The sequence below is a fragment of the Pleurodeles waltl genome, chromosome 11 (assembly GCF_031143425.1).
Source record: "Pleurodeles waltl isolate 20211129_DDA chromosome 11, aPleWal1.hap1.20221129, whole genome shotgun sequence".
NCBI lineage: Eukaryota > Metazoa > Chordata > Amphibia > Caudata > Salamandridae > Pleurodeles > Pleurodeles waltl.
Window position 1 is genome coordinate 533,028,045 of NC_090450.1, and position 27,489 is coordinate 533,055,533.

Below are 27,489 nucleotides of genomic sequence, written 5' to 3' on the forward strand. Positions count from 1 at the left end.
ATCTCATCACATTCTTTACAGTCTGTACATTACTTTATTTCCTTGTTAAAATACAATTCTTTGAGTATAAAAAAACATAAAAGGCCTAGCTGGCATGGACAGGGTTGGGCAAACATTGTTGATGCCAAAATTCAAGGACACCATTCAAACTGGAGCAGAATTTTGTGTCAGAGGTGAAGTGGATATGATGAAAGTACGGTTTCTACACATTTCAGTTGCAGTTTTATTGAGAGAGGTTGAGAAATGGGCCAGATGGGCCAAATTGAGATCTCTAGAAAATAAAGATGTTTATGTATGGGCTGTACAATTTAGCAGCGACTCAGGCAGTTTAAGTTTACAACCCACAGGAAAAAGCAATGCACGGGCTGCATCGGCATCCATACAAGTCTAAATCACTAATATACCCTAGAAAGAGTGGGCCACATCCGTGTCACTCTGGGTTTTGTACAATACAGGTGCAACATCAATATAAACCTCCATTAAAGGCAGATCAAGTGCATCATGATTAGCATTGGTGCAAGCTTCCACATTTGTCCTCACGTTTGTGCATCAAACTGATTTTGGGACATTAGGGAGGTCATACTTACTTTGGCAGTCTTTACCAAAGACCACCGTGTAAGTGGCCGCCAAAATACCGCCAGTGAGTCACTGCACAAAAATCTGCCAAAAAGTTTATCCAAAAAACAACACCGGTGGCTAAAACGACGGCGTGAAGGAGGCGTCTGCACCACCAGCACCGCCACGCCGAGAACATCCCGCCCGCCAAGTAACAAATCACAAATCTGCACCGCGGTCTCAACACGGAGCTATTCCATTGGCGGTCCAAACTGCCGCAGGAAAAAAGGCACCTCCACCAGAACACTGCACCTCATTGGACAATACCATTGCCCACACCTGAGACACATATAAACACCTGACCACAGCACTACAAAACACCACCCCACACATACCCAGAATCCTTTGTGACCAGAACCTTTGTGAGAGCAAGGCAAGAGCATACTGAAAGAAGGCACTGCACCTAGATATCACAGGCACCATAACACTGAACACGCATCACACAGCACACCACTGCACACAAACACCACAAATCACACGCACATACCAATACCCAAACTCACACCAACAAACAGCACAACTAGCATCCCTGCACAACACACACACCCACCCACAACACAACCACCATGGCACCACAAAAAAAAACAGATTCACAGACGAGGAGCTGAGGGTAATGGTTGACGAAATCGTCAGAGTGGAGCCGCAACTGTTTGGAGCACAGGTCCAGCAGACATCCATTGCCCGGAAAAACGACTTATGGCAGAGGATAGTTGTCAGGGTGAACGCTGTGGGGAACCATCCACACACAAGGGAGGACAATAGGAAGAGGTGGAACGACCTACAGGGGAAGGTACGGGCCATGGCTTCCAGGCACCACATCGCCATAATAAGGACTGGTGGTGGGCCCCCCACCGCCTCCCCCAGAATTGTCATTGTAGGAGGAGAAGGTCTTGGCAATTCTACACCCAGAAGGGCTGACTTGAATACCTAGTGGACTGGACACTAGTAAGTCAACAAGTTAACTACACACCCCGGCCAACATGTCCCTGTGCACAACATGTACCCTCACCCCCCTCACACAACCCTAACGTGCACAAACCCACTATGGACCCAATACCCACCCTTTCATGCCACAGCTCCCTACTGACACCATTCCCTCACAGGCCCACCTCGTGCATGGATACCCCACACTGCAGCAAGTAAACTACCACAATGCAACACTCCCTACCCTTGCATGACTGCTACATCCACTTCACATCTCTGCACTTGCAAGTTACACCATGTCACTCCCCTTCACCAAAAAGTATTTGTAATGCACATCAGTACATGACAATGACAGTAGCAAGACACATATCAACTATTCCCCAAAATAGGCCCATTGCAACATTCCACTGATGGAAACACAAGCAGTGGTCTAGTAACTGTCAATGCCATTACTGCCCTGCAAATCCAGGCAATGATGGAATACAACCATGTGTATCACTCCTACAATACCATCATGTGACACAATACCTCTCATTCCACAGGTCTCCCAACTACTGCCACACAGCAGAGGAGGCCAGTGACAGAAAGTCCAGGCCTGGAAGCAGGTCCAATAATGGAGGACTCCCCTGGATGTCTGGCTATGGAGGACGGACATGTCCCATCGGGCATGAGTGGTCAGTCCACCACTACCAGCCTCACCCTGTCCACAACTTAAACAACCTCCCCTGTGGCATCCATTGCACAGCAAAGCCCACCTTCCCAAACCTGTGTCCCAAGGTCACATCAATCACCAATGTGCCACACAGGACAGGGGCGGGAGTCAACGGTGCAAACCGAAGATAATGACAGTCCTAGTGTCAGTGGGAGGGAGCACACTGCACCAGGGGCACAGGCACAGGGGGCAAGGGCCAGTGGGAGGGCGATCGTGGGTCAAGGGGCGAGGCAGGTACAGGACACGATTGGTCAGAAGGCCGTCTCCAGAGTCCTGGGAGCCTACCAGCAATCCCAGGAAAAGATGGGCCAGATACGGACCACCTTGAAGGACACTCAAAGGCTGCAGGGGGAATACAACCAGAAGGCCATGCAGCAGTGGCAAGGACTCAATGCCACCATGCTCTCCATATTAGGGGAGTTCAAGGAACTGAACAATATCCTGTAGACATCCTGCACCCAACAGCAGGCCCCATCCAGTAGTCAGTCAATACCACTGCCCTCAACATCATCACCTGCTACTGGAATGGAGGCCCAGCTGGAGGACCCATAGGCCACCAGCACCCCTACCCCTGCAGCTGAGGGACCCCCGTAAATGAGCAGTTGAACACAAACACAGGATGACTGCCCCAGCAGCTATGATACCACATATGTAAGGGCCGGCATTGTCACTCACACACATGTTTAGGACAGGAAAGATGTCACATAGGTAACATCCTCTACTGTTCACCTCCCTGAGTAGGTAGGAACAGGTAGTTGCCACACAGCAGCTGACAATGTAGCATGACATGCCTACACAGCAGGAAAAGACTAATAAGCCCCCCTTACATTTACCCAAACAGGCAGACTGAGGACTCACAACCTTTGGTACAACCATAAGGATGTACGGTAATGGCACCAACATTCCACACGTCATTAGCAGCAATGCATTTCCACTACCCCTCATGTAAGTCAGCTACCTTTCAGGATCGGGAGCCAAGATGGAAGGCTGTAGTCCCCAAACACACCTAGATGCATGCACAGTCTGGGTACAGACTGGCTTTAACAATACGTATTCCAAGCGCAGATGACATACAAATCACACATACCTGTTTATCATTGAAAGTAGTGACGAATCAGGTCAGTCCTGTTGTCATGTGCCTCATCCTCGTCTGCCTCCTCCTCAGTATCAGAGTCACAGGCCCAAAACACTGTTGCAGCATCAATTTCCCCCTCCTCCAAAAGTGGGATGTGCCTTCTGAGAGCCAGATTATGGAGCCTGCAGCATGCAACAAAGATCTTGCAGACTTTCCTTGGTTGGTATTGTAGGGCACCACCAGAAACAAGAGACCAAAAGTCCTCGCAATCACTCGCCTCGTCCGGCCATGTGTCTCATTGTACCTGTTCTGCCCTCCTGTATTTGGACGTCTAACAGGTGTGAGAAGCCAGGCAGTTTGGGGTATCTGGAGTCACCTGTGTGGAAAGGGGGACATGACTATAGGTAACAATGCTAGGCACAGTGCAGACTGTGTAGGGAGGGGTACAAACATCTGACATGGAGAGTCGTACATATATCTATGAACCAGGCCCTTTCTCCCTGTAGCTGTGACATTAATGCAGGAACACTGCTGTCCCTCAGGATGTAGGAATCATGTACTGATCCAGGGAATTGTGTTATGTACTCGTCTGCAAGGCACACTACTTGTACATTGAGCGAATATGTACTCTTCCGGTTTCTGTAGACCTGTTCATTGGCCCTCGGAGGTACCAAGGCGATGTGAGTCCCATCAATGGCCCTTATTACATGTGGGACATTCGATATATTGTAAAAGGCTGCTTTAACAATGGCCAATTCTGCTTGTTGTGGGAACCTAATGTACCTGTTCACATACTTGAGTAGGGCATCCAGCACACCCTGCAGCACCTTACTGAACTGGAGTTGTGACATCCCTGCAGCCAGTCCCAGAGTAACCTGAAAAGAGCCACTCACCAGAAAATACAGGACTGACAACAACTGGGCTGATGGAGGGATGGCATGGGGATTTCTCAAAGCCGGCAGGAGGTCTGGCTTCAACTGGGCGACCAGTTCCCTGATGCACAAACGGTTCAGTCGATAGGTCAGGATGATGTGGCACTCTTCCATGGTTTCAAGATCTACAAGTGGCCGGTATACTGGTGCATTCCTCATTACTCCATTTTGGCAATATCTAGGCAGGGAGACAAACAACAATCTGGGAACCTCTCACAATGTTGTGCACCAAGTATGACATAAGACTATCATGAAGAATTGTTCATGTAATTTGGCTGTCATGTTGTGGGAAGACACATTACTCAACACTCCATTCCTAACCAGACAATGCCACATAATCCCTGTGACAATGGACGTATACAGGACATGCAAACATACACCTTCCATGTGTTCCATCATACGCATTGTAAATACTGAAAAATTTAGTGACAAGTGTGGTGATGTCACCAGACACTCACTACATATGTGATTGTCCACCAAGCGTAACCTAAGTGAATCAATTTGTAACGATATGCAGGTAATGACGCAGTGTGAACCCAGGACAGTGATGTTACAAACTAAATTGGCATCTACCTGTCTTGCATGCATTGGACAGTTGGAAGTTACCTCATTCTGCCGGCGGCAGTCATCGTGGCAGAAGGCAGTCGGAACCGCTGTGCAACTCCTCATTGGATAACATTGACATCTATGGGAGACTGGGACCAATGAGGATCACCTCCAGCGGTGACGGTCATGCCCACTGTAGTCGTAACCACCATTTTGTATGGGCCAGCTCACTTGACTCCGGTCATTCGGGCAGGGAGGACCTTCACTTCGTGTGCTGCTGTGTCCTGAATCTTGGAGCAATGATAGCACGCACTGCAGGGGATAGGGCCCCAGCCTTCACAAGTGAGGAGCTGGAGAAACTGGTGGAAGGACCCTACCCCTGTAAGGGCCTTTGTACGGTGCTCCAGGGCAACAGGTCAGTACAACGTCCTTTGTCCCACATGTCGGCTGGTGTTTGACGATGTATGTGTGTGCACATTGACATGTTATGACTGATTTGGGGTTTTGCATGCAAATGATTTGTGTGGTATATTGGCAGTGTGCATGGTCCGTGTATGTTGTGTGTCACCAAAGGTTGCAGCTGTATTGGTATTATTTACATCATGTCCCCCATTTTCGGATTTTTTTCCCATGCAGGTCAGTGCCCACCAGAAAAAAGGGTTATGGAGAGCCATCGCCAAGGGAGTGCAGACCCTGGGGGTCCATAACCGGCGGAGCACCCACTGCAGGAAGCAAAGGGAGGACCTGAGACGCTGTGTCTGGAAGACCACAGAGCCCCAGCTGGGGTCAGCCTCCCAGTGTGGTAGGGCTGCCTGTCAGAACCTGCCCCCCCAATAGCCCACATACTGGCAGTGGCCTACCCAGAGTTGGATGGGTGCTTGAGGGCAGCACAGCAGCCACAAGAGGGTAAGTGTAGACTGTTAGGTGACTTCTGCATGGTTGTCTACTGTGACCCTCACTGGACTTGGGATTTACATGGTCAGATGAGATTTGGGGAGTGTACAGTCCTGGTTGTCACACCAATCATGTAGGAGTGTGACACGTTAGCTATTTAGAGCCATGCAGGAACAGAAGTGGTGGTACTGTGACACACATTCAACTGTACATATGGGTCGCTCAAATGTTCTATCATTTCACTGGCTGCATCCTCCATCTCTGTACTGTAGTAGTACAAGGTGATCTTATTGGCACTGTATTTGGGTAATGACAGGTATGTCTAGTTCACATTGCAATTGCTTCAATTGCAACATCAATGGACCGCTGAACCAAATGTACTCCACACATTCCTGTCATTTAGTTTGTGTGCACAGTTCCTCTTATGTTATATTTGTTTCATCCTGTCATGACTGACATATGGTTGGGTATGTTCTTGGGATGAATTGTTGGATCAGTCATCTAGCTAGTTGACAGGCATGTAGTAGTTTTCAATCAGGTGTACAGGCTGCATGGTTGCGGTGATCGCTGATAAGTTTGGTTATCACATGGATGCCTCTATTGTTATTGATTGCAAAATGGTCTCTAGTTTACCCAGCAGGGGCTAATTTATGAATTGTTTGTATGTGAAGTGGATGTGTGGTTATCACACTTTCCTCCCTTTCTTTTCCTCCCACCCTCCTTCTCTCTCCACCTCTGTCTATGTGTGCATTAGCATCATCTGGTGAAGGAGGAAGGACACCAGTGAGTGGGGATGCAGCAGTCCACAGGACCCAGGAGGCTGGCACCAGTGAAGCCGAGGGACCAGTGGGATGGAGGATGAGGGGAGCACTATGGGAGAGACTGGAGCAACCAACACATCAGATCCAGATTCCTCCTCCAATGGCGGCAGTCTGGCAGTGGCGGACCCATCTGGGACCACCGCAGCACCATCCTTGTCCGCCACCCTCCTTACCAGCACCGATCCCTGGTAGCTCCCCCCAGTTGCCTCAGCCCGCTCACCCAGGAGGGTGGGTGTCTCCTTTGCCGCAGGCACCTCTGCCCCTGCCCCAGTCAGCCTTGCTGCCCTCAATGAGGAGGCTATTGACCTCCTGAGGTCCATCTTTGTGGGGCAGACAACCATCGTGAATGCCATCCAGGGACTGGCATCCCAGATGCAGCAGTCCAATGCATTCCTGGAAGACATTCAAGGTGCCTTGTCTGGCCTACAGAGATCGTTTCAGGCTCTGGCCTCCTCGGCTGCCAGTGTCCCTTCATCTTCCATTCCCCCACCAGCTACCTGTTCCCAATTCACAACGCCTCTCCCTACACCCATCCAGGGCACACATACAGACCGGCATACACCCTCTACAACTGACAAGGTGCGCAAAGCATCACAAACGAACCCACAGGCATGCACACACACAACACATATCTGCATATACAACAAACAATTCCCCCACCACCTTCTCCCTTACAGTCACATATCCACTCACACCTGCCAGCACTGCATCATCACACATTGGTCCTGCTAGCATTCCTGTCATACCCCCAATCACCACAACAGCAGACTCACAGACACCCACCCCACACACCACATCCGCACTCACCACAACTACCTTCTCTCCTACCTGCAGCACATCCACCTCATTTGCACACACCACCCCAACATACACTCACTCATCTCCCATTCCCTCGCCCTGCATCTCTACCCCCCTCCTCCCAATGAATGCACACGCACCCACTCACACACCTAACATTTACCCACCACAGACATGCACACATTGCACACACCAGCATCCATGTACAGCATACCAACACGTCAGACGAGCACTCCCTCTGCCTCCACTCTCAACCTTCAATCATGTAACCACCCTGTGTACTTAAAAAAGTCTTCCTTGCCACCCTTGACATCTTCCCTACTCCCCTCCCACCCCATGTTACCGCTAAACATAGTGTCCCCCTGCCCCTCTCAGACCCTTCCACCTCCCATTCCTCGGGTGCCCCCTGTGGTGTTTCACCTGCTCCTCCACACAGCAAAAAAATCACCCTTCCCAGAGCCAAAGTGCCCCCTCCCAACCCAAACCGAGACATGTCCCTTTCATATCAAAACCACCCCCACCACTCCCAAATCCCCTGAGGTGCCTACCAATTCAATAGATGCCCCTATGCTGTGGAGGCCGATTTGCTGTCAGGAGTCAAGTTAGGGCCATGATATATAGGCCCGGATTTATACTTTTTTTGCGCCGCATTTGCGTCGTTTTTTGACGCAAAAACGGCGCAAACTTGCAAAATACCATTGTATTTTGTAGGTTTGCGCCGTTTTGCGTCAAAAAGCGGCGCAAATGCGGCGCTAAAAAAAGTATAAATACGGCCCATAGACTTTATGTGTTTATGTATTGTTACAAGTTGGACTTGCCATTTGGCAGATTTTGTATATATTTAAATTATTTTTCTGGGCTCCAATTACATCTGCCCACATTGCTGTGGTTGGCAAGATGAGATGCTTGTCCTGGTTTCCTTCTACTTGGTGGTGTGACATCTGTGAGCACTGGTGTGTGAGGTCTGTGTATGGGTTGCGTCTGTGTTGTTGCATACGCTGGGTAGATGGGTTGTCCCATGTGCAGGTTGTTATGTGTCTGACTGCTTGCTTGTGGGACTGTATGGGGTGTTGTGTGTGTCCGTGGTGCTGCATCTGTGGATTTCCTTGTACATTGGTTGCACGTGATGTGTCACCTGTGTCATTGCTTGGATGTGTGTTCACTGCTATTGTGTGTCATTGCTACATACAGTTTATGGTGTGTGTGTGTGTGTGTATGTGTGGTGTTGCAAAACGTGCCTGTCTATGCCTGCATTGAGATGTTTGTGGTCTAATTGTCATTGTATGGTTATGGAATGTGTTGGTTGTGTTTGTGTGCGTTGTGCTGTATGTTTGGCACGTGTCTGCTTGGCTTTGTGTGTGTATTGGGTACTTGGCTTTGGTGTATTTTGTGTGTGCCTGTGTGTGGCCTTCGCTGTCTGTGCAGGGAATGTGTGGGAGCGTATCACTGCCATTTCCTCCACTCTGTGCTAGGTGTACTTATGGTTGTCATCTTTGTAGCTGTCGATGGCCCTGAAGGTGTATTGTGACATACAACGCTGGGAAGACTAGCAGTTTGTTTGCCATGGCAGCCGCTTCTCTGTGCCTGGAGGTGGGTGTCTCTTTTTGTACTTTCTGTTTCCGCCAGGTTTTCCGTGGCAGCCAGCCCACCCCAGATATCCTGGTGGTGGTGTGACTCAGAATGTAGTGGGCGAGACATTGGTTTCCGCCAGCCTGAAGGTGCCTACTGCTGCCAGATGCTGCTTGTACGCCGTGGTGGTACTGGCGGTAAGTTGTCTGTGTTGCGCTGGGTTCACCGCCGCTGGCATGGCTGTCAGGTTACCGCCAAACTCGGAATGACCACCTAGGTCTGTGACTGTTACCAAGCACTCTTAAGTTCGGGGGTGAGGTTCACGTTAGGTAAAACTGCCCAAAATAAAATGAGATAGTCTATCTATTCCATAATTATAAGCAAAACATTAATCATAGATGTCAGAAAGAGATGCCTTTAAAGTGTCTGAATTGCACAGTGTGAAGTGAACAAATCTGCAATCAGTCTTGGCATCCTTGTTTCACTTAACAGTGTGAACCTAGGCAAAAGCTGTATTTCACCAAGCCTCCCTTTTAGTATTTGAAGCCTGCAAAAAGGTTTCTTGTGTGTATTCTGCGAGCTTCCCTGCAAATGCATTTCACCCATTGCTTACCATTGGCTCTGTAGCTTGTAACAGAATTACAGGCTTTTTAGTTGCTGGTTTTGTTTGTTTTAGGCTATCAAGTATGTCTTCATCCCTTCTGAGGTGCAAAGCTTATTCACAGTTTCTCCTTGTATTCAGCCAATCGTTCTCGCTTTCTGTAAACAGGTATTTAACCCCTTTGTTGCCAGGCCTTTTCCCCCCTAGGTGTCAGGCCTGTTTTTTGGCTATTTGGGACAGTTCGCGCTTAGGCCTTCATAACTTTTTGTCCACATAAGCTACCCATGCCAAATATACATCTGTTTTTTCCAACATCCTAGGGATTCTAGAGGTACCCAGAGTTTGTGGGTTCCCCTGGAGCACACCAAGAAATTAGCCAAAATACAGCGGAAATTTCGTTTTTTTAAAAACAAATGGAGAAAAGGCTGCAGAAGAAGGCTTGTGGTTTCTTCCCTGAAAAATGCATCAACAAAGGGTTTGCAGTGCTAAAATCACCATTTTCCCAGATTTCAGGAACAGGGAGAATTGAATCAGAAAACCAAATTTTTCAACACAATTGTGGCATTTTACTGGGACATACCCCATTTTTACTATTTTTTTTACTTTTAGCCGCATTCCAGTTAGTGACAGAAATGGGTGTAAAGCCAATGCTGAATCCCCAACAGCTAAACATTTCTGAAATGAAGACACAATTCTGAATTTAGCAAGGGACATTTGTGTAGATCCTACAAGGGTTTCCTACAGAAAATAACAGCTGAAATAAAAAAATATTAAATTGAGGTGAAACAAAACAGACATTTTTCTCCAAGTTGTACTCTAACTTTTTCCTGCAAAGTCAGATTTTCAAAAGCAATATACCGTTACGTCTGCTGGTCTCTTCTGGTTGCAGTGATGTAGAACTTGTAGGTTCATCAAGAACCCTAGGTACCCAGATTAAATAAAGGAGCTGCACCTTGCAATGGGTTGTCATTGTATACCAGGTATACAGGAATGCATTTAGTGAACTATAAAGAGCGAAAAAAAGAAACCATTGTATTTCCAAAATGGGCACAAGATAAGGTGTTCAGAAACAGTAGTTATTTGCACCTCTCCTAATTCCGGGGTCCCCATACTGGCATGTAAATTACAGGGCATTTCTCAAATAGATGTCTTTTTTACACACTCTCTCACATTTCGAAGGAAAAATTGTAGAGAAAGACAAGGGCCAATAACACTTGTTCTGCTATTCTGTGTTCCCCCAAGTCTCCCGATAAAAATGGTACCTCACTTGTGTGGGTAGGCCTAATGCCCGAGGTGGGAAACGCAACATGGACACATCACATTTTTACATAGAAATCTAAAGTGTTTATAGGAAAGTGCCTAGCTGTGGATTTTGGCCTCTAGCTCAGCCGGCACCTACGGAAACCTACCAAACCTGCCCATTTTTCAAAACTAGACACCTAGGGGAACACAGGATGGGGTAACTTGTGGTGCTTTCACCAGGTTCTGTTACCCAGAATCTTTTTCAAACCTCAAAACTTGGGAAAAAACACTTTTTCCTCACATTTCGGTGACAGAAAGTTCTGGAATCTGAGAGGAGCCACAAATTTCCTTCCACCCAGCATTTCCCCAAGTCTCCCAATAAAAATGGTACCTCACTTGTGTGGGCAGGCCTAGTGCCCGTACCAGGAAATGCCCCAAAACACAACGTGGACACATCACATTTTCCCAAAGAAAACTGACCTGTTTTTTTGGAAAGTGCCTAGCTGTGGATTTTGGCATCTAGGTCAGCCAGCACCTAGGGAAACCTAGCAAACCTATACATTTTTTTAAACTAGACACCGAGGGGGATTCAGAATGGGGTAACCTGTGGGGCTCTCACCAAGTTCTGTTACCCAGAATTCTTCTCAAACATCAAAATGTTGGGGAAAAAAATCACTTTTTCCTCACATTTTGGTGACAGAAAGTTCTGGAATCTGAGAGGAGCCACAAATTTCCTTCAACCCAGCATTCCCCCAAGTCTCCCGATAACAATGGTACCTCACTTGTGTGGCTAGGCCTGGTGCCCGCGACAGGGAAGGGTCCAAAACACAACATGGAAACATCAAATTTTTCTTATGAAAACTGACCTGTTTTTTCATAGTGCCTAGCTGTGGATTTTGGCCTCTAGTTTAGCCGGCCCCTATACCGTTACGTATGCTGACTCTTCTGGTTTCAGGGATATATAGGGATTGTAGGTTCATCAAGAACCCTAGGTACCCAGAGCCAATAAAGGAATTGCACCTTGTAATGGGTTTTCATTGTATACCGGGTATACAGCAATTCATTTGGTGAAATATAAAGAGTGAAACATAGGTATCAAAGAAACCATCGTATTTCCAAAATGGGCACAAGATAAGGTGTTGAGAAGCAGTGGTTATTTGCACATCTCTGAATTCCGGGGTCCCCATACTAGCATGTGAATTACAGGGCATTTCTCAAATAGACATCTTTTTTACACACATTCTTATATTTTGAAGGAAAAAATGTAGAGAAAGACAAGGGGCAATAACACTTGTTCTGCTATTCTGTGTTCCCCTAAATTTCCCGATAAAAATGGTACCTCACTTGTGTGGGTAGCCCTAATGCCTATGACAGGAAATGCAACATGGACACATCACATTTTTACATTGAAATCCGGTGTGTTTTTTGGAAAGTGCCTAGTTGTGGATTTTGGCCTCTAGCTCAGCCGCCACCTAGGGAAAACTACCAAACCTGTGCATTTTTCAAAAGTAGACACCTAGGCGAATCCAGGATGGGGTGACTTGTGGGGCTCTCACCAGGTCCTGTTACCCAGAATCCTTTGCAAACCTCAAAATTTGGCAAAAAAACACTTTTTCTCATATTTCGGTATTAGAAAGTTCTAGAATCTGAGAGGAGCCACTTATTTCCTTCCATCCAGCACTCCCTCAAGTCTCCAGATAAAAATGGTACCTCACTTGTGTGGGTAGGCCTAGTTCCTGTGACAGGGAAGGGTCCAAAACACAACATGGACACATCACATTTTCCCAAAGAAAACTGACCTGTTTTTTGCAAAGTGCATAGCTGTGGATTTTGGCCTCTAGCTCAGCCGGCACCTAGGGAAACCTAGCAAACCTCCACATTTCTGAAAACTAGACACCTAGGGGAACCGAGGATGGGGAAGTCTGTAGTGCTCTTGCCAGCTTGTGTTACCCAGAATCCTTAGCAAACCTCAAAATGTGACAAAAGAAACACTTTTTCCTCACATTTCGGTGCTGCAAAGTTCTGGAATCTGAGGGGAGCCACAAACTTCCATCTACCCAGCGTTCCCCCAGGTCTCCTGATAAAAATGGCACCTCACTTGTGTTGGTAGGCCTAGTGCTTGCAACAGGAAATGCCCCAAAGCACTATGTGGACACATCAAAATTATCAAATACAAAACTACCTGTTTTGCATGAGGGGGCCCCTGCCTTTTTGGTCCTGGGTTCAGCAGTCATCTAGGAAAACCTACCAAACTCAAACATTTCTGAAAACTAGACACCCGAGGGAGTCCAGGGATCCTCAGCAAACCTCAAATTTAGTTGAAAGATCACCGCACTGGCAGAAATTTCCTACCACCCAATGTTCCCCTCAGTCTCCCGGTAAAAATGGTACCTCACTTGTGTAGGTGGGCCGAGTGCCTATGACAGGGAAGAGCAAAAACATATAAAAAATGAGGGGGAACCAAAGCGGGTCCAAAAGGGCAGTTTGAAAAAAAACGTTTTTATGCTGACAAGTGGGACAACATTTTTATCATTAGATCCGACAATGCTGGGTGGTAGGAATTTTGTGGATTCCTGCAGTCTCCGGAAGGTTCCATCACAAAAATGTGGGAAAAATTTGTGATTTCAAGCAAAGTTGGAGGTTTGCAGGGCATTGTGGGTAAGAAAATGGTGCGGGTGCATGGAAGCACACCACCCCGGACTCACCCAGATGTTTAGTTTTCAGATGGGTCTAGGTCTCGTAGATTTTTCTACATGGCAGCGTTCCAAAGCCCAAAAAGTGCAGCTCTCACCATTCCAAGTGGGACGGTTTTAGTGTGCGGGGGTAAGCTGAAAGATTGTTACCCCCCTTCAGTTGGGGTGAGGGCATAACCATGCCCATACTGGTTGCTAGCCACCACCCCACTATTTGTTTTTTAATTCCCTGGCATCTAATAGGCTTTCAACCCCCCCCCGCCCCCGGGGAGTGTATTTGGGGTAGTTGCCCCATCTGCCCACCAGTGGGCAGAACAACTTTGTCCTCATTTATTTGGGGCGGGTGGGGTGGGGGTATGGCCATACCCCCACTCTCCTTTATTTAAAATAAAGTCTTCCCTGGTGTCTGGTGGGCTTTCTGACCCCCTTGGGGGAATATGGGCCTTACAAACATAGGCGGCAGAAATGGCCAACAGTAATGTGCCCCCATGGAGAGTGACCCTTGCCCACGGGGCTGCCCCCCCCCAAACAAAACACACACACACACTTTTAAGTGTATGTTGTGTACATGCATGCGGGTGGGAGTGTGCTTATGTAAAAGCAACAGTGCATGAGTGAATGTGCATGTTGTGTAAGCATATGTGTGTGAGTGAAAGTAAAGATGAAATGGTGTGTGATGTCACTTCTGCTACCCCTGGCATTTTGGTGAATTTACGTCCCCGTTGAGATCTATTGGTTTTAACAATGCTTGTCTTACTTGGCAGTGGAAGTCAGCAGACGTCGGGACTCTGGTGACTCTTCAGATCTCCTTTGTTGCCTTCAGGATTCGTCCTCAAGGCAGCAGGTACTGAAACGCTGAGGAGGGGCAGGATGCAGAATGCAATCCACAAACACAGGTTTGTCCTCCCTCCCTTTCTTCTCACAATTGCACCTGCAGGAAGCTGCTAACAGGACACTTTGCGGAGTCGAGTTGAGAAAACTGCTGGAGGGTCGCAGCACAAACAAAACGGCAGAGGTGGCTTCTGTGACGTCACTTTCATGCTATGACCATTATATTGGTCATCGTCTGATAACTGAAGGCAGATCAGCAGGTCAAGTGCAGAGCCATTTTAGATAGCGCTTTCACACACTAATGGCCCTACGAATCACAAAGGTGAGAGAAAAAATTATTTTGTTCCTTTGTCCCCCCACTGTGGAATCTTGGGGGGGGAGGGATGACGGGGGTGATAAATCTCCCGCGTCCCCCACACTACCTTGGCCACTTTGCTTATATTCGTCTTGCAGGAGACTTGATTCAAAAAGAAAATGTCAGCCCGTAGCTATGTGATGCCACCTGACTTAAGAAACAGAGCTTATAACTTACTAGCCTTTCACGCGATTCAGTAATTTGCAGGCATTTGAACATATAATGAATATGGCACAAGCAGGAAACCTATACTGCCAAACATAGTTCATATTTTGATTGTGGAGGTCATTTTATACGGCGGCTAGGGGAAATGCACATAACAGGTAGGGTCTGCACTGTTTGTTTCTCACTGTATTTTACTTTTTCGTTTTTGTGGTATCTATTGCCAGGGCTGATTTTAGGGCTGTGCGACTGGTGCAGCCACACCTTGCGCTGAGCTAGAGCCGGTGTGTTTAGAAATGACTATGGGTTTAAAGCACCTGCTGCAGGGGAAACAAGTGAAGATAAGTCTGGTGATTTATATTTCTGCTGGGGAGAGACTGAAGATTGGTCTACTCACAATGTTGACTCACCATAAAGTAGTGCAGATGGTTAATGTGCCTGGTGCAAAAGACGTACCATGAAGATTCCAGAACTGTATTTTATATGGATAGCTGAGTGGGTTACAGCTTTTGTCACAGAGATTTTTGTTACTTGAATTTCATAATTTACAATCCTAATATAGAAGAGTGACCTACGAGCTGTCATCAAAGAGCTGCATATAAACGGATTTGGCAAGCAAGTGCTTTATTTGTAAAATAATGAGTGCCAGTGTCCAAAGGACTGCTCAGAATTCCAACAGGTGCTATTAAATGTCAGTGCGCAAAATATACTAAGGTTGCGTAGTCACAAATCGACGTGTGGCCTCTTTAACCCAGTGCCAGACACTCCCTACCTATTATCCCACTTTTCCAGGTTCCTGTTTTCTCCCTTGCTGACAGGTTTTCCATCTTTCTCTTTCTCCATCTTCTTGTTTTTGCGTTTTTCGTACTCTTACTCTGAGGAAATGTCTGTCTGATGAAGAAAATTAAGTGCCAGTCCCCCCCCAAAAAAGTGCTGGTAGCTACCACTGACTCAAATTGAGCACTAGGTATAGCTTAGAACGTGAGTTTTCCCCCCAATCTATCATTATCCTAATGTTGCTAAAAATTGTTTGTTTGGGTAGAAATATATTATTTTTAAATCCCGAGTTTGAGCTTCTCCAGTCCAAACACTCTTAAAATGTATTGCCTTCTGGCATGGATGAAGTGATTACTACAGCTTGCAATCCTCACTGTTTTATGTTAGATTTCCTATAATTTGATATACACACCTATGATTCGTTGTCTCAATAATGTGTGTGTGTGAGATGTAAAGTGCTGTGGCACCCTCCAATGCTACGAGTAGCACTATAAAACAAATACAATGCATGTGAGAGGGGCTATGGAGAGATATGGGGCACTGTTGGAAGGTTATAGTGAGGGAATCTGTGGAGAAGGAGGTCACAGGGAGTTGCCAACAAAGATGGTCGCTACGGGCGCCATCTGCACTAAAGCCGCCCCTGTCTTTTGCTGTAGCGATTGGATAAGATTCTGCTACCGGTCTCCTTTATGGATTTTTAGATTTTGCCTAAGCCAGCTGTGAGCTCAGACTTCCACATGGAAACAGGCCATGTTCCCCAACTTGTTAGGGGCTGGGCTGGTGAGTACTGACAGCCCTTACATTTGATAATGAAGAGACCTCTGACAACACACAGCTCTTTTATGGAAGCACCCATAAGACTTTACTTACCCCTTTTGCCACCTGGAGAAAGCACCAACACAAGGCATGTGTGCCTTTGAAGTGGAACTAACGTGGTGGTACCTCCACCCAGGTCTTATGGCCACACAGTCAAAGTGTACTGGGCCATTTTAATATGGTCATCAAATAATTATATCAATAGAATAAGACGTACAATCAGCCATCAGGTGTAAAATGGCCTTTGAAGATGGACTATAGCAATTGCCATGTTACATACGGATATAATTTATAAGAACATCTACAAAATAGAAATGTTTAAGGTGATCTCCATACCCATGTTCTTTTGAGTTTACATTCTTTTTAATCATTTGTGTACAGCTCATCTGCTTTCTTTTGCCTTGTATGTTTTCATTTCAATTGTTTTGACTTTCTGTTTTATGTCAAACAAGTAAGCACTTCTGTCAAGTGTATAAAAAGACCAAGATGTTGTGTTAAGGATCATACATTTGGATGGGGTCTGAATAATATGCGTATGGCATTTTTCATTTTATTTTCATGATAGTCTCATCAATCATGGTTTCATAAAAAAAAAAACTCTGCCTTGCTCAATGATCATCTTCCAGAGCGGAGGCTGTATCTATATATGTGTGCGAGTGCTTGTCTATGCACATTAAACACAATATGCACCCGGAACTGTTTTGTGCTGTACATGTTGAACGAACACTTGCATAGTGTGCAAAAATGATTGACCCATCTGTAGGCACTATTCAACTGTATCATTCAAAGCAAGACTAGACCACAGACTGGCACCGAAGAAGAGGTTAATTATTCTATGCCTGGGGGTTTTGGACCCCAAAGCACTCCCTTCCTTACCACGTAAGCTTGGCACAGTGAGTGAATCATGCTCGGATCACCAATATATCTTGCATGACGATTTCCCTAATGGCATAAACAGGACATGATTCACTACCCAAAGCCAGTGAAGTTCTCTGCTGCCTGCCGATCTATGGAGCTGATGCATAAGGCCCAATACAATCCCAATGGCAGCTTTCTGGATAAACTGTTAATGATGCAGTAGGGTCTAGTGAATCCCTGTGACCAATGACTTGCTATAGCCAACCTGAGTATTCATCAGTGATTCAATCACAATTCCTGAGTCTCTGTGACAGAAAAAGAATCACGGTCTCTAAGTGGGGCTTCCTTCCTGAATTCTTCATTCAATTTGTGATGCTTCCTTTACCCTGTGGAATGATAGTGTAACGAAAGGAAGGATAAACGACCACACGTCTTTTGATGTGGGGCTTGGAATTACATTTGGCTCCAATCAATGATAGATTTAACGATTGTCTGATAACTTTTCTTTGCAACTTCGTGGAAAGTTAAAATCTTCACTGGGTATGCATTCACCACTTAGATTCCAACATTATTTCTGCCATAACCCTAGGTAAGAATTTTTGGAGTGACCATCTTCAGTTAATTGTGGTTTTCCAATCACCAGGGGAATCAGTAAAAAAAATGGTTCCTCTGGCAATGGTGGTTTAACAACTCGGGCAAACAGTCTTATTTCCTGACGAAACAAAGCAACAAATTTAACTTGTAATAGGTTCGATGGTGGGAATATCAACATTTTGTCCATTGATTTCTTGGTGTGTCAAATTCGTAAGTTATTAACCAACTCCCCAACTTCCTCCTCTACCTCTACTAGTAAGCAATGAAAGGTCCTATCCGTTCACAAAAATAATAAAAGAGGATAGAAGGAAGTCAACATTGCAAAACGTCAGTGGTCCATTCAGAGTTCTTTAGCTGCTAGAAATGTAAGTACACTTTGGTGCATTATTGCATTTCGTTTGTGCAAAGATCACCTGAAAAGACCCATACCAATTGATGAAGAGCATTGGCGACCCCAAATAGCAGAACTGTCCGGAGTTTCTAATATGCCACTTCCTCAAATCAATGCCACCTATCTTGCATTGAATGTCATTAGCTGGGACGATCTATCCCCGACGAAATTATTAGTCACAAAAGCTGTTGGCCTAGATGAGATTAGTGTAGTTGTTTTAAAATCATGTCCTAACACCTGGACCTGTACCTTAAACACTTATTTGACTATTGTATAAAATTTGGCTCTGTACTCAATTGTGGAGTGGGAGTAACATCATCCCGCACTATAAAAAGGGGGAGCGTAATGATCCCAAATGTTACCACTCAATTACTATTTAGGATGTAACTGGAAACATTTTTGCCAAATGCCTCTTAGCTAGACTTTCATCTTTGGTTTAGCCAAAGGATCTCCTCCCTGTTAAACAGGATGTGGTTAGGAAGGGTTGCTCAATTGTGGGCTATATATTAGCCCCAATGATAATCGCAGAGAGTTATGTGAAGGCAAAAAAAAGAATTACATGTTGCATTTGTCGACTTCAGCATTGTATTTGATAAAGTCAACCGTCCACCATTATGGCAAAAATTAATTAAATGGAGTATGCCCGGTTTCGTGCAAAGGCCCTTGATTAACATATATTACAAAAGCTGGTTAAAAGTATTATTAGGCGCAAACTCCAACAACACTTCTGGAATCCTAATTCCAAATGGGTTAAAGCACGGTGCATTTTAGCTCCTTTGCTATTTGCTTTAGATTTAGCTGGCTTCCCTGACTAGATAACAAAAGTTAAGGCACAGAAAATGGGCTCTACATATTTTTCCTTGTTAATGTATGAAGATGACCTAATTTTGATGTCCTTCACGCCGACTAGCCTGCAGAGACAGCTCAAGACCTTAGAAAGTTAGTTGGTAAGTTACAATGTATCAGTTAATAAAAGTAAAATTAAATCAATGATGATGGGGACTTTAGGAGTAAAATCCCAGTCTCAGTGGTTCCATAATGGTTTAAAGCTTGAAATTACAAAAGCCTATAATTATTCAGGGATGAACATCTCCAACAAGTTATCTTGGGCAAACCATGTTAAGGGGCAAGTTTCTAGAACGATCGCTACTGGCTTTGGTCTCATATTTGCATTTTTGACTAGGGTATTCTTTGTTTACCGGATAATGTACTTTGCTACATCCTGACCATCTTGGATGGCTAGAGCCAAATTAACTCAAACTTTTGTGGGAAATTTTGCAAGATCTCTCCAACTATGTCCAACAAGGTATGGGTATACCTCCGCAGCAAACAGTTGGCATCTGGGTGGCTAGGTTATCCGAGGAAAAACATTTGCTTCCCAAAGGTCTTCAGTCAATTTGACTCTCTGTTGGGATGAGTTGTGAGGAAAGCATTGGCGCTCACCTTGAAGCACCAAACTCTGTTGTGTAGGGGGTGCTGTGTGAAAGAATTATGCCTGGTGCCAGCCTCTGGAAAAAAGCCTGTATAATGGAGGGAATGCACAGGGCTTAGACCAGGTGCCCAAAAGTATATCAATCAGGGGCTCGTTAAATGGGAGTAAGGGGCTCCAAAGAAGTTTTTCCAGGTTGCAAAACCATTGTTGGAACATTGATTTTGACCATCGTAGTAGACAGTTGCCAGCCTAAAGCCTCTGCTCAGCATCTCATCACCATGGTAAAAAAGTAACTCTCTTTAGTCACTGGTCCAGATCACAAATCAGTGTCCGGGGAAGCGGCAATACATGACTTCCAACATGTCCAGATATAAACTAGAAATCCTTATAATGTCTGGGGACAATTGTCATCCCCAAAGGCTGATTGGCTGTGGTCAGAGTCTGAACCGTAAAGTTGTTGGAGCCCTAGAATGTAGCTTCAAGATAAAGGCATGGTCCTGTCTGAATCCGAATTAACTGGGGTCAGGTGCACCGGAATGGCATCAGAATTTAAATTCTATTGAGGCTGAGATGGATTTGGCTTGGCTTTTAAGAGAATGATAGGGACGTTCTCTGCCACAAGCGACCACAGTGTCACAGGGACCAGCATGGATCTTGGTGCTGGATTGAAAGTCAGCTTCAGCATCAAAGCAGAACCCAAGGATAGTCATGGAGGCACAGATCGTGCCACTGGTATACTCCCCAATGGTAGCCCAATTAGAGGTCTCTGCACTTGCTTGGGGTCCGAAGCCTGCCAGTGGGAGCTGAAAAGTTCTGAAAATTTGTGACATGGTCTCCCTAAAGGATTCATTTGTTGTGACCACACCAACAGCCCCAGAAACCTATGGTCCTTCATAATCAGTTGCAGAATCATCTCTTCGAAAGGGGACAGAGAGAATAGGAGGCACCTTTAAATACTTGCAGCATCCTGTGGCACTTGCCCAAGTGTGTTTAAAACAGATATTGTCATGACAGCTATGGCAGTGCCCATGTGTACCCATGCAGTCTGCACTACTGATTAAGAGAATTCTGCCAAGTCCTTGGCACTATGCAAGTGTGTAGGAGCTGATTTTGTGGTGGATAGTCTGGCTGCACTTGAGCAGATTACAGCTCTGTAAGTGAAGCCGGTGTCTTGAGGCACTTGATCACTGTTTTCCCAAGTAACCGGGCGGATCCCCAAGGCACTGACTGGAACTGTGCCCAATCAGACTACTCCACTGCCACTGAACTGGGAAGTCCCTAAAAGCAGCCAAACTGTCTCCAACCAGACCTAAAACTGAACATATAGTGCATTGTCACCTATAGTCCAAATAGTCTTTCTAGCTGAGCCGCTGACTCACCAATCAGCTTAAGTGGAGGAGGACCTGCAGAGACCCTCAGGACCCAGATTCCAGCCCACTCACCATGTGCCCACAAGAGGGCTGCAAACCTGAGGACAGCTGCATTCTAGGCGGCTCTTCCGAACACTAAATCTATAGTTACCTATCCATCCTAGTTTGCTGAATGTGTTTTGTTGGCTTTAGAACTCTATGGGCCAGATGTATCAAAGGTTCTTACCCATTCTGTGTCTATGGGAAAAAGTGTTCGTACATATTGCCCTATGTACATTACCCCTGATAACCTGTGCTAAAGTGCTTGTGCCCTCTCCTTAAAACATGGTAAAATTGACCTGCATGTAATTGGCACATTTAAATTACTTGTAAGTCCCCAGTAAACAGTAAATGATAAGGGCCTGTGAAGTAAATGCTGCTACTGAGCCTGCAGCACTCACTGCACTACCCATTAAAGTAGCACTTTAAAACATGTATCAGGTCTGCAGTGCAACTGGGTTTGCGGTTTTAAACTAAGATTTCAACCTGGCAAACTAATCCTTCTGAATACTTATAGGTCACCCCAAAGGTAGGTCCTAACACTACCCATGGCAAGGTTCATGGTATTTAAAAAGTAGGACATGTGTACTTAAGTTTACATGTCCTAGCACTAAAAAACTCTGAAAGCTGTTTTTCACTGTGGTAAGGCCTATGTCTCCCAGTGTGTAAACTAGGTTACCTTATTACTTCTAATATGTGCTAACTTTGGATTTGGAGCAGATAGAGAAATGCTGTTTAAACTCAAATGAATTGTAAGTTAAACCCCTTGTTAATGGTAAAATAGAATTTTATGTCACAATTCTGTAAATGCCACTTCTAGAAATCTGGAATTATTTTGTCCTAACAATTTGTTCCTTCTGCCAGTATACTGGGTCACATGACAGTGAATGGCTTTGCTGGACAGGAGACAAGGACCTACCTGCAATCCGATCGGATGAATGTGCATTGCCGGTGGAATTGACTTTGCTGCTGTTTACGCAACGTTCTTCTCCGCTTTAGCAGGACTTCCAGCAATGATATCCAGCCTGATGAAGTCCTCTTCGGCTCCAGCCTGCAGCCTGATCCTGCTGGGTGAATTGAAGCTTCAGAAAAACTTTTAAGTCCTGAGGGAGAAATTTTAATCGGGCTCCATGATGCCCAGCACCTCCTCGACAACAACAACCTTCTTGGCTTGGAAATCCAGGTTCTCTTACTCTGACCTTTCCCCACATTCATTATTGGCTTCACCAAGACCTTATCCAGCAGCTCACTATCGCTGATGACGAGTCCTCGGATACAGCCTGGTGCCTGCCCAGCTAACACTCTACCTTCTCATGAACTATTACATTTTCTTTTTTGTCTGAAGGTAAGATGAGATCGGACCCAATTCACCCCTTGTATCTGACCTGTGCTCTATCGCCATCAGCCTTAACTTTTGGCAACCAGCTACCCGCGGTTGTCCCTTTGATATTTTAGGTACTATAGCTCACAGAAAACTCATAACTCTGGTTCTACTGATTAGATTTCATTTGTTTTGGTGTCATGTTATTTATTAGAGTGAATCTTACTGTCTAAAGATTTTGCTTGTGTTCTGTTTTCTCGTTATTACTGTTTGTGTGTCGCATAAATACTTTACACTTTGCCTCTCAGTTAAGCCGAACTGCTTTTGTGCCAAGCTACCAGAGGCTTAAGTACATGTTAATTTATTTATTTATTGCGGTGCACCCTGACAAGGAATGTGTTTATTATTTGAGCTCGGCCTCCTACCTTCTCAGCTCACTTTCTTACAGTGTGCGTTTCCACAATGAGGAAAAAATATGCATGCCATAAAACAGTCAAATTATTTTTGCAAGCGTAGACCTGGAAATCTGCAACTGTTACAGTTTTTCACATGTACTCCTGGAAAGGTTTGTGAATTGCAAGTAAGTGGTATGCAGAAGCTTAAATCTCTGCACATACTTGTAAACTTTTTTTGGTGATCAGACCTTCACTGATTTGTTTTAATAAATTAATTACGATTAAATTATTGTTTTATGGCACGTGACATTCTTTTCACGTTGAGTGTTTTAAACTGACATTAAAAAACCTTACCTGTTTCATTTTGTCCATTGCTAGCGAAAGTGCGATGGTCTGGTTTTCTCCGTGTATGGAAAACAGAATTCCACTGAATACCACAGGGCGAAAGAGTAATTTGGCTGTCAATGACCATACTGTAGAATTTTCTCCATCCCCTTTGTCTGGTCCGAATGCTGTAAGAGGCATAAAACAAGAACTTGTGATATGAAACAGAAGCAATATCCCTCGAGGCCACTGCGATGATTGTATAACAATATACCCTACTATGAAGCATGTTTTCTTTTTGTTATGCACAAACTGCTAGACCTTTCAGGGCCTCGTCATGAGGACCTGGTACAACTGCATGGTAAAGAGGGTCCAATATTACCAATACCGCACAGTATTAGTGCACCTTTTTCTGGTCCGATCTAGTTAATACACCTTGAATGGGGAACAGCATGCTGGAATTGGTGTTCCTGTCTGGATTCCAACAAGTTATTTGCAATTTTCCGTAGGCAAAATCCCTGGGTGAAACAATCCTTGAATCCTGTTTAGTTGAATAAGACTACAAATCAACAACTAAAGCCTTATTGAACCACACTACCCAAATAGTTTTACTCCTATTATACACACAATGCCCACCTCAATGGGTCAGTTATCCAAAATCCAAACCCACAACTAACTGAATATAGAAAAGAAGTGTGAACTGAAAAGATGTAACCTGGAACCAACAGAACATCGTCTAGACTCCTGCACACCTTTCACTGGTAAATGGGGAGTAATATGCTATGGGAATACTTGTAAATATACCTTTTCTGTTCAATCTGCAGACTGAAGACTGCCTGGAATTACAAATTTGAATTTACAATTGGTGGATTTACAGTGAAAATTGAGGATTATCCATTAATCTACCAATGAACCCATGTGCAATCACTGTGCTGTTTAGCTCTGAAGAAGCTCTTGGATGTGAGAACAAAATGGGTTGCTGTCATACTGCTTTTACATCTAACATCTGATATTAGGTAAATACATTTTCTCACCAAGGACTTGAGGATCTGTAATATTCTCTAAAGAATTCTGCAAACCTTCTAATGAACTACTGATCAAAGTGATAATCCTGATTAATTACAGCTGAATCCAGATTACTAGGCCACTTGGACTAATACCCTTACTGGGATGCCGGAAATGGTGACTTTCTATCAATATTTTATCTTTATAATTTTAACAGCTGCTAAACCACTTGATATACCGACAATTGTTGTCCAGAGATTTTCATTTTTGATGTGTGTTTTTGGACCATTAGAGAAGTAATTTAGCTTGGGTAGACATTGCTAATCCGGGCCAACATTTTTAAAAATGGTGGCTGTTTTGCAGTGATGATGTAATATTTCAGGAACCATGAGCCCTACGTACTTCATTTTGGTATCAAAACATAGGTTTTGGGGGGCAACTAATCTTATAAAGACAGGATATAACTCCCCAGAGCAACTCTTCTGCCATTTTCAAAAATGGTGGCTCTATAATGAAATGTTTTAGCTATCATATTGGTAATATATTTTAATATTATTTGAGTTTCATGTTTTCTGTTGATTTAAATTTGTAAACATGAGCAAAGCAGATGGTGGCAGAGGATCCTTACCTCCTGACACAGTGTTGCTAACCACAAATTCTGAAGACTCATTTAACAAATAAAAAAGTATCATATGCCATAACTAATCAGAAAGAAAAGCTAACATCAACTGTGGCTGGACATAAGAGAGTTTGAGATGCTGCAGAAATACTGCACGACGAAGGTCACAAAAGATTGAAACTGATGGGTGAAGAGGATCAAATATTTTATCATTGTGGTACAAGTCATAAACAATGGAAAAATAGCCTGGAAAAAATAATCAAAACATACCAGAAACCAGTGAATCACAACAAAAATCTGAGTCGCCTGAGAAAGTGACGACAACCAAACCCAATGCCCACCCACTTAAAAGTTTGATGGCTACCCCTCATCCACCTACAACAAGGGATCAGAAAGCAGAGGATCTTCAATGTGTTATCTGTGGTTTAGCCAGAACAAGGGCCAAAGGGACTGATGAAAGAACAAAGTACAGAGAATGTGAGTCTCGAAGGGCAAACATGTTTTTTATCTGCAGCTAGTTTCTTCCAAGATGAAGTTTTCAGGAAGTTTGCTGAACTAAACAGTCAGGTGAATATGTTTGCAGTGGATTTGTATGCCCACCCAAATTGCACGCATGCATACATTAGAAAATATGAATGTACAATGAGCTCCCAGCAGCAATGTAAGCACCAGCCTTCAGTTAAGTTTGCACTCTTTGAAAAAGCAAATTAAGTTTTAAAGCCATTCTTAAGTGCTGGCTACGGGTTCACACTCAGTGAAATCAGAGAAATAATGGTCAACATTGATGAAACTGTATTGATCCATAATAATTAAATTAAGATTTTTCTGCTGAGAATGTATAATGACATAATTCGTTTTTGTCAGCCTAACAAAAAGAATGAGCCACTTATGGTGTTCTCAACTCATTTGACTCCTGAAGTTCTTGCTGCCAAAATAAGATCACAGGATGCAGTAAAATCAGCAAGAACTACTTTAAGATACATTCTGAGAGAGTTAGATTTTGGACTTCATGACAAATTTTGTGATGCCCGGAGCTCTGCATGCATTGGAAGTCAAGAAGAACGCCTGATGTTGTCTTAACATTTTTTATATAATTGTTTAATATCAGCAAAGCAAAACCATTACAAACTAGAGTTCTTGAGTTCCGAACAGAAGCCGACAACACTGATGATGGCTTTGAAGATAGAAGCGAAGAAGTGGAAGACAATCCCATGAACCAACAGGCTTATGCTGTGCAAATGTACTGTCTTTTCCAAATCATGTTTTATGAATTACATCACAACAAAAAGCAAACTCCACTATACATGATGATTGCCCACGCACTCTATGACAGGTGCAAAAGTAGAGAGCTAATCACTTCAATAAATAGGATTGGTGTATCAACAAGTTATAATGACATGGCACGGAGCAGAAACTTGTTAGCAGCTTATGCTGTAAAATCTTGTGAATCAACAGCACACCACTTCCCAGTTACTTTACCAGGAAAGGATTTACAATTGCTGCTCTTGATAATTTTAATGTTGTCACAAACATCCAGCACACATGATACTGCCATGGTGCTTTTTTACAGATGAACTGAATTTGTCATATCGCTTATTCGCTGCGGACTGAAGGATGAAGAAAAGCCAGTCCCTCTGTGGGCTGGAATTCATGCTCTGATCTCCCCGAATACCATCCCACTGAAGAAGGTTGGGTTTTTACCATTAATACCATCTACAGTCACAAACTACGCAACAGTATATATAGCCCTACAAAAATTCCAAAATGTGCGTGCTCAGCATGAAGACCAGCCTATCCTGACAATTTTCTGTGATGAAGGTGTTTTCTGTATTGTAGCTGACATTTTTATGAATAGTCCAATAGAATTTGATGATCTTTATCTAATGATGGGCATTTCCCACATGAAAAAGGTTGTGCTGCTGTGAATAGGAAGTTATCTCAGTGGATGTGGCATTGACGACGAAATTATTAAGGCTAAATCTTTGGAAGCGAAACTGTCCAGTCAGTATTGAGCTGAACTCATGTTTGTTTGTTACAAGATATGCTCACCATATCTGAGGATATAAAAACATTGCATTGAAATGGTTTCTGGAACAAGAATGACAAATTAGATTTTGCACAACTTATCTCAGACGTGAACAAGGCACAGTGTGCATTTCATTAAAAATACATAATGCAAAGCCTGGCATTGTTCAATACAATCAGTTAAAAATCAGAAAACCTGAAAACCAAATTCACATAGTTTGATAAAGAATGTGAAGAAAAATCAGAACTTTGCAAATATTGGGGATACGTTTTACACATGATATCTCTAGTAAAAAAAAACTTGGTACATGATGATCAAGAAGGTGATTGGGAGCTGCGCGAGAAGACTGTGGAGTCACTGACTACTGTGTTTCGCGAATTCTATTGCATAAACTACCTGAGATATGGGTCCTGGAAAGAGTGAAGAAGCTAGAGGTGGAAAAACCATACCTCTACAGAAAATTCATCCAAAGACATTTTGTGGTGAAAGACAGAGGGGTAAGGTTCCATGCTGTGGCTCCATGTATGAAACTGTTGCAGATGATCCAGAGATCACAGAAAAGGGAATTATTGGTCAGATACGTAAAAGTGAATATGTTCCTCAATGGCAGCTAGTTTACCATGAAGTCCTTTCTATTTGCAATGTTTTCAGAGAGATGACAAATTCTAAGTTAATAGACCATTGTGAAACTGGTCCTCACCATGAACTTGTGGGAAAGAGAGGGGTACATTTTAATAAACATGTTGTCAGCC

The 27,489-nt window shown here is 44.3% G+C and overlaps 1 protein-coding gene across 1 annotated transcript in view; it reads right to left on the bottom strand.

The window, feature by feature from the left end:
• LOC138265845 (growth arrest-specific protein 6-like) overlaps positions 1 to 27,489 on the bottom strand; it is a 190,724-nt gene that overhangs the window by 40,071 nt on the left and 123,164 nt on the right. Inside the window, exon 6 of the mRNA XM_069213939.1 lies at positions 23,118 to 23,275. Coding sequence (XP_069070040.1) covers positions 23,118 to 23,275 — 158 coding nt within the window. The remainder of the gene's footprint in view (positions 1 to 23,117; positions 23,276 to 27,489) is intronic.